Source organism: Poecilia reticulata, chromosome 6 (genome assembly GCF_904066995.2).
Source record: "Poecilia reticulata chromosome 6, P_reticulata-male-v2, whole genome shotgun sequence".
Lineage (NCBI taxonomy): Eukaryota > Metazoa > Chordata > Actinopteri > Cyprinodontiformes > Poeciliidae > Poecilia > Poecilia reticulata.
The window spans coordinates 21,531,003-21,546,761 of record NC_088835.1 but is presented as its reverse complement, the minus strand read 5'-3'; the positions used below and the strand labels follow the sequence as shown (position 1 = coordinate 21,546,761).

At 37.6% G+C, this 15,759-nt stretch overlaps 1 protein-coding gene across 1 annotated transcript in view; it reads right to left on the bottom strand.

The window, feature by feature from the left end:
• igf1ra (insulin-like growth factor 1a receptor) overlaps positions 1-13,534 on the bottom strand; it is a 92,270-nt gene extending 78,736 nt beyond the window's left edge. Inside the window, exon 1 of the mRNA XM_008412387.3 lies at positions 11,177-13,534. Within this exon, the coding sequence (XP_008410609.1) occupies positions 11,177-11,276 (100 nt within the window). The 5' untranslated portion in view covers positions 11,277-13,534. The remainder of the gene's footprint in view (positions 1-11,176) is intronic.
• Positions 13,535-15,759: the final 2,225 nt, after the last annotated feature.

The window sequence follows — 15,759 nt, the reverse complement described above, 5'->3', positions numbered from 1 at the left end:
TATTTGTATAAATTATCTGTCTTTCCATCCATTCCAGATCTGGAACATTCTTAAAACAAATTCTGCACTTTCCCAGCCTTTTCAGAAACACTGAATAAAGATAGTAAAAGCCATTTGGCCAGATTTTAAATAAGCATGTGTTCATTGACCAAAAATAATAATTTCAATAATCTTCTTGAAGCATATAATCTTTTTATTCAAGATAGTGAGCCTGACAGAATGTTTTCTCGCTTTCTGGAAGCGTGTGTGCTGCGCTAGGACATCACCTTTCAACACTCTGTTAAAAAAAAAAAAGAAGAAAAGGTTAGTTCGTCCTCAGTAATGAGAAACTATTACCAGAGTACAGAAACTCTCACTTATTTTCCCACTGAGATACACAAGTTAATATGTTCAAAACTTCTGTTTTGTATAACCTCAAACACAACACCTGCGTTTTACAGTAAAATGCTTCGTCTTTCACCTCAGATAACCTCAACGTGTACATGAGCCAATTCTCCGAGCTCGGAAAACAACACTTGAAACCACAGTTCTGGGAGCGCCCACTGACAACATTCACATGAACCTTTTATTATTGATGACAATCAGCTCTGCCAGTAAATGTAACTATGCACCGCTACATCAAATGCAAATCTGTAACTTTCACACTTAAATAAACATAATCCTTACCCATAAAACTTAAACTTGTCTCGATCTGCCAGCCAAATTCTAGCTTTGGTTGTGCTCAGGGATGCCAGGTTGTGACATGATCGCTTCTGATGCTACCTTCCAAGCACGCAGCGATGTGTGGACAAGTTTTGACAGAGAAGCAGTGACAAAGTTCATGCCAGAAGTCCCATAATAACAACAACAACAACTACATAAACGTTTGAGTTATAAATTGAATGCAGTGACATCATGCACTTTCCCAGGCATACCCAGTGATCCACATGTGTTCGCCATATGAAGAGACTTTTCTTTTAATGTTATCTCCAAAAACCCTACGACTACATTAATATAAACAAAAACAGATGACCTACAAATCATTCTAACCTTACATTTAAATTCATAACGGATCAGCATGACTGGTTTATTCACAAATGTGCTTCAAAGCAACCCCAATATTACTGCAAAGAGTGCTTTTTAAAATGTAAAACTTTTCCTTTGTTGCGCGTGGAAAATGTGGTATCCAGGATTACAACATATTTATTTGTAAAACTACAGTTTTCTATTGATCAAAGTCCATTTCAAAATATCCTTTTCCATCTGAGAAGGCGATGGCCTTTCTAGGACTGTTTGTTAGGAGTTTCCCATCATTTCCTTAGATTAGCTTAGGAAATGGGCACATTGGTTTCCTGAAAGGTGCAATAAGTAAATATGACACATGGAGGAGAGACAGTGTCTAATGTCAATATTATTACCTTGCTTAGTTACTCAAATGAAACATTTCCAGTAAAGTTTTGTTGTAATTTATTTGAAGTTCTTGTAAATGGTTTCTCATGGCTTATTCAGACTTCTTCTGTGGTTGCCTCCTCTTTGTTCTGTTCCATCAGTATGAGCCATTACTGTTTTTGTAATCTTGAATTGTGGTTTCTAGGGAGGCCCATGAACGACTGACTGTAATTAAAACAGTGTCATCTAAAATATTGCTTTGCAATTACTCTGGATAATTGCAAAGTAGAAGGAAAACTACATGTAGGTTCCAATTATTACTATTTTTTTACATGGAAAAATCTGAAGTGGGTTAATCCAGAGACACTGAATTACCCACATTTTCCTTTCTGATCAGAATGTTAACTTAGGAAAGGTCACTTTCTGTATTATCTTGCCCCGTTATAAATGAGCATATACTCATCTAAAATGCATCTCCTGTAGTTATGAGATTGTAAAAGGGGTAATTAGTTTGAGTAAAAGAACAACAAAATATATTTTGTTGCTACAAGAGTAGAAATTGAATACACTTCTTATTACACCTTTTTGCCGTGCCACTCTTTATAGAATGACACATATGTAGCAAACTGATATTAGCTGGTTAATCAGTCGGCCTAGATACTCTGGTGGCCAGCCCACAGTCAGCTGCTTAACAAGACGTTTTAAGCTTCCCAGCTGTAGTTTTTATAAGAGGGATGACCGGAGCTTATTTAGTGTCCACACAATGACTGTCCATGTTTTGTGTCACCAGATTTTTTTTCCCAAGCAGCCTGTTATGTTAAATGTAAATAAGGGAGAGCGTAGCAGCCTTCTTTCAGCCAGCTGGGCAGCAGGGCTCAGCACCAGGTAGAAGAGGGAAAATTCTAGCTGAATTTTTTACGAGCTTCAAATTCTTTTAAAACTGTTTTCATATCTTATTTAGAGCAAGCGGCCCATGCCTGTTCTACTCATAGATTAAATTTGTGAGTGTTCTAATTTATCATTGTTGTTCACGTGTTTTTAAAGTGCTTGAATGAAGGAAATAGTACAAAATTATGAACTAAACCTGGCCTCTGTAACATTGCTCTTTGATAAATGTAGTGTTCCAATAAATGCAGATTTACCACCCTTTGTAATGACTAGGAACAAAAACAGCACATATTTTTAAGTCTTATTTTACATGATATCGCTATTGCAATTAGAAGAAACATCCAAATGTTAAACATTTTATGTTGACTTATTTTTATGACATTTACAATTTTATCAAAGTATTTTATCATTTTAAAATTATTAACGTACAATGTTTTATATTGTTCCATCTTAACTTTTCACTTTAAATAATCTCCTATATCTTAGTTTAATACAAAAACTTTTTTTTCCTTATAACTCTGTTATATTTATTCCAACAACTTTAGTCTGTTAAGCTCAAATGTTGAACATTTAAATTAGTATCACATTTACCTATCCTTTATTACATAGTAAACAAAACATCATAAGTAGTTTATCTGTTAAGTGAAGGTGTGAATAGTACAGAGAACATTGTTAATTGTTGTCTAATAGGAGGTTTAGTGATTGGTACAGGAAATGCCTTGACATATGAGCTCTTTAGTTAAACCTGTTATGTTCTTACAGAAGCTTAGGAGGCAGCCGTAGTTACACTGCTGCAGTCCCTGTCCAATAAAACAGGCAAGTCTTCAAAGTATTTCTGTGATCCTTGTCATACTGCGGAGAAAAGCAGATAACTGAGCTTTTTTAGTCCAAAATGAATGTTGTACCCATGGATTGATTTTTTTTTGCACAACAATTGTAATGGAAGTCCCTTGTGAATTATGCTTCCTGTGGAAATACATGCATTCAATCTGCACATCAAAATCACTGATTGATGTGCTTTGCTTCTAACTTCTTTTTGTTTAAAAATAGAAGTCACATTGTTTATGAAGGGGATGAATGGGTAATATTTGCCCCCGGTGGGATGTTTCACTTGTCCAAATTTAGAACGGAAACAATTACTCCCGAAGAAAATAGTATTTGCTTTCTCCAATCAACACCAATGCCCCTGGGCTCCACATGTGAGCCATCGAGCTGCATGTCTTCTTTGTTTCATTGAGAATTTTCTTCCAGCTTCTCCAGCAGCCGGGGAGCGAGGGAGGAGGGGTGGAGCCACTCGAATACAAAGGCTAATTTGTTTGTTAGTAAAGAGAAGCTCTGGGCTCCACTTCCTGATGAGGGCATTAATAAAATCAGGGGGCGTCTGGCCAGCGGAAGATAAGATTTCAGCCAAGCCAAACTATGGAGAGGCCACACGGGTGCAGAACTCCTGCAAGCAGAAACTGCTACCTTCTGAATGCGTTTCTGCAAGTTGTGAAGACTCTTGAAAAAGCGAGGCTGGAATGGGAATACAAGGGAGAGGAATGACACAGCCTTCCTCTTTGTGACGCTCTTATTCTGCCCATTAGGCATGTTAAGTAGCAGGAATTCCAATCATTTTCTCACACAAAAGCTTGAGAAAGATTTTGCCTCCAACTAAGGCTGCAAGCTTTCCTTACTCCACTTGTTGCAACAACAACAAAAAACACTTAAATATAATGAAGTTACCATGATTACGTTACATAAAGACATATTTCAGCAGCCCTGTCCACACGGACTGATATCCTGCACGCATGTGTCTGTCTCTTCCTCCTGGGTCTCTTTGCTCTTCACACTGCTGAGTAAACACACATATCTGCACAGCGTAACGGGATCCATGGGCTCATGTTTATGATTGATAAACCCTGCCCCGGACCTCTGTGGAGATGTCAACACACAAACACATACACAAGCGCACCTGCATCAGCACACACACACAGGCAAACATGACCCCGCGCACCTTCGTTAAAATTAAACCACGACTAACAGCCAAAACTTGCTGAATCCACAGAACCTGCCCGGCTTGTAAATAATAAACTTTAATTCACACTTAGGTGGAAAATATTACTTTCACAACAACGTTTGCTTGTTTAACTATTTTAAGAACGGATCTTATTTTATTTTGTTTATTTTTCAACTACTAAACTGTAATAGTTTGTGACATTTATAATTATGTTTTAGTTGGAAAAATTTGTTTTTATTTATTTTTTGTCAAACACAATGTTTTGTAAAAAATAGAAATTGAAAAACATGACATTTGGGAGAAAAATGTGTATATGAACAAGCAATCTGGAAACACTGAGATGGAGCTCTGTTTATTCCAGGAAATTTTACTAAGATTATTCTTTAATGACGATCCTGAAGACATTGCAGTTATTTTTAAGCTCAGAAATTTGAGATTTAACAACACCTATAAAGAGGACATTTTAAACCCTTACTGGATCTCAAACACATTAAATCAATGTTTAATCATGTCAGAAAGTTTGGTCTGTTAAGTTAATTAGTTGCATAAAATGACATCACTCAGGTTTCCTCTGCTGATACTAATTTTAAGTGAGTGGGGTTTTTTTATCGCTAATGACCACAACACTTACAAACTCAGTGTTATTTCAGAAATTAAGCTGAACACATTAATCATAAAACAAAAATGAGCTGCAGGTTTTATTGATAGATATATATGTTTGAATCTAACAGAAAAGTAAGGAATAAGATGAATCTCTAACCTGTAGCTTATTTTTACTAAACTCGAAAGTGAATCACAGTTAATGCTGTTGGTTTATCAATTTATGGACCAAGAATGTTTGGGGTTTTAGGTTATTCAATATATTTAATGAGTTAGAAAGCAAAACTAGTATTGTTTTATATGTAGATTTTTAGATTCAAAACATAAATCAGACTTTTTTATTTGTTAAAGATTCCATGAAGAAAATTAAATCCACAGTTGTAATCTAAAATGTAGTTAGTGTAATTTTTTTTCTCTCCAGTATTTAGAGAAAATCCATCACTGACACTGCAAGGCCACTACATCCACAGTATTCCTTGTTTAAGCTGCCAGGAATCACATAAAAACAAAAAATGAGAACTAATTAAATTCCTTGAAACCTTGTATATTGTTTAGAAAACAGGCGATTCCAACTTCTTCATGGCAGTGAAACCAAATATTTTGCTCAAAACTTTAGAGAGGAAAACGATTTAATTCCTACTCAAGACTTCACAATTATAAGGATATGGACATAATATTGTAACAATTTTCATTATCTTATTTGGGATGATTAAAATTAAGGAGAAAAGAAAATATAAAAATGATTATCTTTTTTGGCTATAAAAACATTATAAAACAAAAAACACACAAACAATGCCCTACAAAATCAAAGTTTCAATTTCAAAATAGGCTACATTACTGCAACACAAAATGTAAGCAGTATAAAAGTACATCATTGCACTGGATCAACATATTGCATATTAATATATTTTTTAAATATACTTCCACGGGATGTTATTATGGTAATGCTTACTGCATTTACCAGCAGCAATTGGAATCGAGGCAGAAAGCACTTGTTATGCATGTCACATCAACTCGCACCTGTCACATCAACCGGCTCTAATCCACCGCATACTGGAAGTCATCTGACCAGCGTTCTGGTGGGCCACTTCCCCTCAGTGGACCCAACTTCAAACACTGTGGCTCAGATATCACCGAAACCCCAAACAGTAACTCTACACTCCTCATCATAACAAGTCCCAAACAAAGACTGCCTCTCACTCAAGTGGGCAGGAGGCGAACAGCATTACAAGCTGCAATGACCTGATTTCTATGAAATAGTTGCTTTGACAATAAATCAATAAGGAGAAAATGCATGGAGGCTGACAGAAGTCAGACAAAAAGAAGAAAATAAAAACTGTTCTATTCATCATTATGTTTCTATTACATTACTTAGCACTTTCAGGCAGGTTTTTTTTTTTTCAAAATCACAAAAATATTATGTTTTTTTCCCTAATGAAAAGCTATTTGTGGAAAGCGTGAAGTAAGACAAGCTATTGAACAAATATTAAGGTGTTATAATCCCCAGAATAAGCTAGTTTATAACAATTAGACAAATGGAATTACTCAGGATCCCTTAATCTAGAGCTATATAAACAAATTTACTTGTCGTTTATCCTTATTACAACAACTACAAACCACCAATGCCCTGACTTATAGGATGCAACTGAAGGATTTGTGGTAGAGATGCACCGATACAGGTTGGCTGGTGACAGCCAGATCAAATGTACAAAGACTTTGTTTTTCACTTAAACAAGTCAGTGAATGCATCATATCAGAGGCGATTATTAGAGCAAAAACAAACCTTCAATGTACGTTTTTAATGTGATTTAATAGACTGCATAAATAAATAGCAACTCGTCTCAAACACTTCAGAAAAGTCTGTTCGATCTTTCATACTTATTTCATATTTAAATAATGTACGCTGAATTAAATCAAAAGATGTAGACAGAATTAAAGTCAATTACATACGTTACAATTGGATCCCGGTCATAAAGTCGGTCAAGCTGAGTTTATTGTACAACTTGGTAAAAAGAAAAAGGTCTGGATTTAAAGTAACCCAGCAAACTATATTGATTCACTCAGTCTGCAGCTACCAAATGTTTATACATTTGATTTCCATCAGAAAGCAGAAAAATAACTTCATTATGTTTTTATCAAGGAATCTGAAATCGCCCCAGAAAACTGCAATCACTGCATCTCAAGATGGCATTATCTTTGAATGTTTTTATGTGCAGACACCACTTATTTGATAAGACAGGTGGCGTGCAGTCGAGGAGCCAACATTTACAATCATCACACAAATTGTAAAACACTCTACAGGCTATTAAACCCAGAGCAAACGATGATACGCACGCGGTTGGATGGAAAAACTATAACCGAACAAATACACTGACATGCCACTTGAAATACAGCGTTTCATTAAAGCTGCGCAAACCAAACCTCAGCTGGCAGGCCGGAAGAGCTACGGGACAGCGTTTTCACTGGATGCTCACAAACTAGCCCACTGACACACTTTCACATTCATACCCAGGGGCATTCCACTGACTCAGACTAACACACCGAGTTATACACAGTAATCACAGAGATAGAAGGCCACCCAGCCAGCATGGAGGTCTTATGTCACCACTGTCACGAGGCAAAACGGGGCACCTCGGATGACAGTGGCAGCAGTCATAGCTGGGGTACGTGCTCTGCCACAAAACGGAAGAGCCGACCCGCAACAAGCCCAACCCAGGAGGGAAAAAGTCGGACAGGAGAAGAGTACCTGTCAAACACGATTCCCAATGACGCTTGATCATTTGTCTTTGCCAATCCAATGTTCCAAGGTGACAGGAACAGGAACATCGTTGTGGCCTCGTGAGGCAGGACAGAGAGTGCCTGTGCTCTCACAACCCCTGCACCAGTGCTGCTGGTGACAGTTTAAGAGCTGCAGGTGGAACTGCCAAGTGATGAGGTTTAGAGCAGCTCAGAAACTGAAATCAATAAAACCAAATCCGAGTCTCCTGCAAGTGTTTTATGTATGATTTCCAAACACCAACTATGCTCCCAACGGTCTCTCTCTGCTCTCTTTTAAGAAAAAAACAGCTACATACTTGAAAGCTGTGGCGTGGAAAGTCTGTTGTGGTGAGAGTTAAAAGGGGGCTTAATTACATTTTATTGGTGCGGACAGATTATCAAAACGAACAGAAAAATTTGAACCCCAAATGGAGCTCTGAGAGGTTTGTGATTTTCCGCTAAGTGATGACAGCAGCTGGAAATTCTGACGCTCTCCAGCCCGAGTAAAGTAAACACCATCTACAAGTGGTGAATCAGTGACACAGATCCTTATATTCTCTGCAGGCTTTTGTCACCAAAGTTTCTGTGTTCTGGAAGGTCTGATGTATTATACAGCACAGAGGCTCGAGATCTCAGAGCGACTCCCTCGCTCTGAGCTCTCCCAATTGCACTCACAAGCCTTTCAGGGAGCTCAGAGAGGCTCAAAGAACATGGCCAAGGTCGGGCCACTGGTCAACAGGGATGAAATCATTTTTTTTCTCTTCTATTTGGATGCTAATATATGTTATTCTGCCTGTCCCCTTCCCATACAAAGATGTTTCCACTTTAAGTAATAAGGGAATTGATGTGATGGGGTGTGGAGGGGCGACATGCAGTGTCCATGTTACGGACACAAGCACAATCTCTACGTTCAGGGCAGAACGATCCACACGTAGAGGTCCTAAATGAATAAGTAACGCCTGCTGTTGCATTAACATATAAAATATGAGTGAAAGTAAGAGGGAAGTCCTAATAACAGAGAGAAATGTAGCCTCAAAAAACTAACTGTATTAGTTAAAGAAAGCCACTGACCCACCAGTCCATCAGACCGATTGCAACAGATCTGTTTTGCCCTGATTGACTACGATTAATATTAGAAAAAAAATGTTTTTCCCTCTTCATTGAATGCGTCAAAACTGAAAATAAAAACACAATTTCCATTTCAAAAACATAGATAATAGCAGCATGTACTTATATGCTTTTTTAGTACAATAGAAATCTGAAATATTAGGTAAATTCACTCCTTGCCATTTCTACATTTTCAACAATGTTTATCGGAGAAGTTAAATTGTACAAATGTAAACAATACTGATAAACACTGTTTATCAGCCTCTTTGCTAAACAAAAATTGAGCACATTTTTCTTCTGTCACATGTACATTAAGAAATAAAAACTATAATTGGTAATAAAAATATGAATCATCGTGGTCAGACCACAATCAAAACTGGAAATTGGTACTGGCCAGCACAATACTGATCGGCGCATTTCTTGCTACACTGACTCTAATAATTCAAAAAGAATCTGCGACTCATTTTTTCTCTTTTTTTATGGCATACAGTCCTAAGGGAAAAAAAATAAACTAAATCTGAATGAGCAAGAAGAGGCCTGACCTGTGCTTCCCGTGCATCAATGACTTTTTTTTTTTAAATACTGAATCAGGGGTGTACTTTTTGCCATTTGTCTAATATAGGGCTTAGAGGATGAAAAGCAAAATTAACAGATCAGATCTCAAAGAAAACCAATGATTAGTGTTGACCAGGGAAGGCTGATCGATGTATCCCTGATACTGAACATATTCAGATCAGACAGAAAGCAAGAAATTGGTAAATAATTGAACAGTTTCATTATAAATTAAATCAAATGGTTTTGCTGTGCTTCTTTTTATTTCCCAACTTAGCATGGTACAGTGCTTTGCGGTATGGGAATTGGGTCTCCTTTTGGTTTCGCAAATCAAGAGTAAGATGATGCCTTCTATCAGTTTTACAGCTAAAAGTAATGCTCTACAGCAATAAAATCATGTCCCAAATGAATAAACAGCCAGTTTTCTGCAAAGTCCTGCAAGAATTACAGACTTTTTAAGTCTCAACTTTCCCACCAAGTCATTTTAATTTAAAATATAAAACCTGTAGTTCACCATGATTTTATGGTAGATATTTCTACAGAGAATAGGCTTTAAATCTTTTGGAACACAATGGAGATATCGAAGAAGAAAGAAGGAATAACAGAAGGAAGAAGGAAAGGTAGAATACAAGAAACACAAGAAAAATACAATTAAAAAGGAAGTAAAAATGAACTCGAGGAAGGAAGAAAGGAAAAAATAAATTAAGCATGCAAGGAAGATAGGCTGGCAGGACAAAAAGAAAAGATGGACCTGGGGAAGTTGGGAAGAAAGAACACAAAGAAGTAAAGTAGAGATAACCTGTGGAGACAAGAAAGGAAATAAGAAAGATGGTAGGCAGAAATTAAAGAAGACAGATACAAGGAATAAAAGGAAAATAAAGGACACAAGGAAAGAAAGAAAGATGGAAGACAAGTCATGAAGTGACTGCATATGAACCCTGCACCACTCAAAAACGGTCAACCACTATAAAAGTGGGAGCCCTGCTTTTAGAAAGTGAATCAACAACTTGAAGAACTTAAAAACGTGCAACACGTTGGATGAGTTTATGTTTAAATTTGGCTTAGAAGGTGAAATCACGAAAACGTCCCAAAATACGTGATATCCCCCAGTGTTTTCTTGCTATTTACCAGTGTGACATACCCCGTTATAAAATGTTTCTATAACAAAGTCAAAAAATGTCCATGCCTCTGACTGAAAGCCACCATCCGTTTCTTAAGCTTAATTAGCACAGAGCACACAGTGTTAAAGCCGAGGTGGAAAACAAGCTGCGCTCTGAAGCTGCTCCAGTTTAAACATTTCATTGACTGACGCACAAAAACAAGAGGCTAACTAGCTTTCAGATATCGTTTTTAATGGAAGATAAGTGTAATTTTCTTCGCCTGTTTTTGTAGCCATATAAGAGTCCAGATAACTTTAAAACAAATAACAGGGTTAACAGGACTGTCTGAATTGGGGGGTTTTTGTTGTTGTTTTTGCGCAGCAACGCACTACGAAATGCAAAATGGCCACATGGTCGTAGTAACCTTCAGCTCTGCTCTCTGGATCCATCCCTCTGACTTCTGCGCGTTCAAAACAATGCGTCGGATGCGCCTGCTGTTGGATTCCCTCCCTTTGGGTTCAAATTAATAAGAATGCATGGGCATATAAAATAATACTGCGTATTTGGGTTATCTACAGGCACTCTCCGACACCGACACATGGTGTAAATATACTGCTTGAATAACAGGCGCGCGCCGCGGCTACACTGGCGTATTTAATTAAAAATAATCTTAAAATAATAATTTATTCACTGTTGACACATAAAAAGAACTGCTTACATTACATTGCTCACAAGGATTCCAAGCTTTCAGACATATTGAGAGTGGAGAAATAAATTAGAGCATTTACACTATCAAAACACTTACTCTCTCCATGAGTGGATCGCACGCAGACAGAAGAAAAAAACAGCAGCAAACCCCAAAACAAGGTCAGGCTACCCATCGATGTTTCTGCTCCCACGTTCATTATTTTCCTTTCACAAAACGCAAAAAAATTAAATAAAATAGCAGGTTCGTACACGTCCACCAGTCGCAAGAGATCCTGCACATTAAAAAAAAAAAAAAAAAAACAGGAATTGAAAAAATATAAATAAAAAGGAATAATAAATGTCTGTAGCCCGAAAGGCTACTCTTTAGCAGCTTCCAAATGTGTGTTTTTTTTATTATGTAGATCTACTTAAAAACATAAATAAATGCGATTTGATTGGAGAGGGGAGGCGTTTTTGATCGAAAAGAAAAATCCCAAAAATGCAGTCTGCTATTTTTGCCGATCACTGTACACTTTGGCTGGTGTGGCACACGGGCCAGTGATTTTCCTGGATAAATGATGGTAATCCCCATCTTCATTCTCCATCTCTTAAAAACAGCAGTGCGCCTCCAGTGTGTTAAGGCCTAGCGTGGACAATAAAAACACAAGTCTGCCTAGATCTTTTTTTTTTTTTCGTAATTTATAATTCCACAAGCAGCCCCATAAATCGTTCACAGCATTCCACTCGTGAACAAGGCTGAATGATAAAGAGGAGGGCGAAAAAAAAAAAAAAAAAAAAAAACACACACACGGACAGATCCACAGGGGTGGTGGCTGAGAGGGGCTGAAAAATGAATGAAAACCCCCCGTTTTTTGCCTATGCCATCCAGCAAGCACAGGCTATAGTAAGATCCCCGCAGAGCAGTCCCGGCTCGGTTTGAATACCAAATTTCTCCCTTTAGCTCCTCTTGGACTGATCCCCTCCGTCAGACCGGGTTTGCAGCTGAAAGAAAATACCAGACTTGTGCCACGCAAGAGAATGGATCTCCAGCTAGACGACCTCGGCTGGGGTGGGAGGGAGAGTGTGGCCACGCAGTTGCCTTTTACGAGTGATTCTTCTTTTTTTTTTTTTTGCTCTTCTCCCCACACCAACGTAAAAAGAAAAAAACACAGGAAAGAAAAAAAAAGAAAGAAAAATAGTCCTGTTGCGCGTAAAATCCAGAGGATGAAATGGTTCAGACTCGCCCTCGGTTAGCGCAGGCTGTTGCGGGTCTCTGCCCCTCCGTAGAATCGCTGCTCCAAACAAGAGTCGGCGTCTCTCACACAGAAAACACATAGCTTTACGGATAAAGTGGGAGCGTCGTGAAAACCCGGAGTGGATAAAGATCCAGTTCCCCCCCCAAAAAAAACAAAAAAAAAACACCACGCCAAACGGAAAACAGCACAGGTACACTGAGGGAAAAAATACAGAATATCGTCAAAATATCCTATATCTTTCGTTGCTTATTTAAAAAAGTGATCATCATAGATATTCATTACAGATAGAGTTGAATATTTCAAACTTATTTCTGGTCATTTAAATGAAAACCCAAACTTCAGCATCTCTGAAAATTGGAATATTGTGAAAAGTTTAATATTTGAAATATATGGTGGCACACCTTAATCAGGTAACAAACTCAAAGCATCTGCAAATGCTTCATAGGGTTTTCTCTCTCAGTCTGGGTCAGTAGCGGACACAATGAAAGGGAAGATTCCTAACAGAAGACAGCCATCGACACTCTTAGCAAGAAGGCTAAGCCACAAAGGACACTGCTAAAGAAACTGGATGCTCACAGAGTGCTGCATCCAAACACATTTGTGGACATTTGAATGGAAGCAAAATCAATTCAGAAATTTAGGGAAACTTCACAAAGAGTGGAATGAGGCTGGAGTCAGTGCATCAACAGTGACTACTCATAGATGAATCCTACAGATGGGCCCCAAGCATCTTATCTGGGCTGAGAAGAAAAGGAACTGGACTAGACTCTGGTCAAAAATCCTTTTTTCAGATGGAAGTAAAGTTTGAGATTTCATTTGGAAATCAAGCTCCCAGAGCCTGGAGGACGACTGGAATACATGCTGCTTGAAGTTTTATGTTTTATGAAGCAAGCTGACCTTAGCTGGAACCCACAGTATTGTCAATATAAAGATGAGAGACACCAGACCCAACAAGGCAGAGCATCTGAAGGCAGCCGTCAAAGCAATACGGGCTTTCATTACAACCCAGCAGAGTGATTAGTTGATCGCTTCCATGCCATGGCATGCTGCATTGTTGCAGTTATTAAAATAAAGCTGGCAGAAATGAACCTGGCAATTCTGTTTAAAATATCATTCTTATTTTGATCCCCTGTAATATTCTAGTTTTCTGAGACTCTCAATATTCAATCAGTATTACACAAGTAAATTCAATTATATATGACTTAGTGCCGCAGTACAGCTTTATGTTAAAAAAAAAAAACTTCTGTTGCATGACAAGAAGCAGATCTTACCATTATGAACCATATTGACAAATTGTCTCAAATTGGCTGTGTTTTGTCAGTAAAGTATTCATCATCTAACACTAATTTGGAACTTCAAGAACAAAATAACATCTATAACTGAGTATAGTCTCATCTTAATTATGAAATCAGAGTGGGCAGCTTTTAACAAAACACTGATGGCTAAAAGTCAAAGCTAACATTCTTATTTACATTTGTTAATCAGAGATCACAAAAAATATGTGTTGCATCTTTGCCTTGCTTTTCAAATAATAACGCCAAACTTCCCTATTTTTCTGGGTGTTCACCGGTAATTTGTGGTGTGCTACCCTTTAGCCACTGGATGTCCAGGTTGTGTCCAGCAAGCTGTGTAGGAAACACAGATTGTTGAAAGGTTAGGGAGAAATGCTGGTCTGATTAATAGAAATGGTATTCATACCACTTTGGGTGGGGCAGCTCTCATATACACTCACTCTTAAAGTCATTTCAGAACCACTAATTAACCCAGCATGCATGTTTTTGGACAGTGGGAGGAAGCCCCACAGCCACTACTGGCTACGTAATTTAAAGCAGAATAAATGGGGAAAGTTGGAAGGCAGGGGACATTCCTCTAATTTAAAAGAAGTTTATTTGGTCAGTAAACAAGGCTCCTACAAATACAGAACTGCTTTTGTTTCACACACAACAGAACAAGAAACCCCCAGATTTAAATTCAGCTCTAATTGACAGAGCTCTTGTTTATTCACATAAAAACTCAGGAGAGAATAAAAACAACCTTTCACGACCTCCCTCTATTTTTATTGTAGTAAACTTTTAAGGCATTCTTTCAACTACTGCCTTCTGATGCATCATCACGTAAAGCAGTTTTTTTTTTTTTTAAATAACTGTAAAATCTGTCCCACTGAGCTCAAACTGGTCAGCAGGTAGAGGATTTTATAGTATGGCGTGACAATGCTTTTAATTGACTTAAGTTTCCCCCATGAGTTTTCTTTACTATTTTCACTACTGCTAGTAGTGAAAATAGGCAGTGAAACGTTCATAATGACCTGGCTGTTAGAAGAGATGATCGATTGGTGTGTAAAAACTACATTGATCTAAAAAGTCTTGTCGGATATTTTGCTGTCAAAGATTTTAACAACTATCAGTTTATATCTAAGGAATTTGGCTTCATTCTCTGCATGAATAAATACCTGATCAGGTGTTTTTTTTGTTGTTGTTGTTAATAACATTTTCATATGAATATTATAACATTCTCTTCTAATACCACTAAAAGTATAAGAAAGGACAAAATAAAGGTGATATAAAACTTTAGGTAGAAAATAATGCTGTTCACTGAAGGTGAGGGGGGAAAAAAATCACAAAAAGGAGCAATAAAAAACATTTTCTTCCTGTAGAAAATATAATGGTTTTGTGAATTTGGTTTGATCCACTGCTCTTTTAAACAGTACAGGTTTCCAATTATTCTTCACCACAGCTAATGCTGTTAGCTGTGATGTTCGTAAGTGCAAGAAATAGGAGAAACATACTCTGCATTGTACTACGAGTACATTACTGGTTGTTTCCTCTAAGGGGAACTCGGCTGCCAGCTTCTGTATATTAATACACATGAGATGTAAATATTGACGTGTAATACCTTAAACGTTGCGGAGATGTGTTGCACATTCTCAATATCTTTTGAAAAGATTGTGTTATTTTAATATTTGACAGTTAAGAAATATTTTGTAATAGTCTGTCGGTCCATTTCCATTTTATGGTATTGCTATTTAAAACCTTTTTGCTTTATCGAATTTTTTGAATTTTGTTGGGAAAAAATATAAACCATTTTCGATATTGAGAGTAATTTAATGCACAAAATACACCAAAGTGACACTGAAAACCCTCCTTAGAGGCGTGAAGGAAAATCTGGCATGGATCTCTGGCTTCAGCGGAGTCTGGACGGCCACCTCTGCCTTCATCCCTCATTTATTCTCCCACACAAACAGCAGAGACAGCGCACCGTATTCATTTTGATGCCTCCATCCCCGTACAGTTTTGCACATAGATGTTATTTTCAAAGGAAGAGAAAAGTAGCCGACAACGAGTCTATTTTTTTAGATCTTTTTACTCCCTCCGACATTGAACCTAGTAAAAAATAATTGTCATAGTTTCCATTAGTGTTTCGATTGTGCCCCCTGCTGTTCCACCAA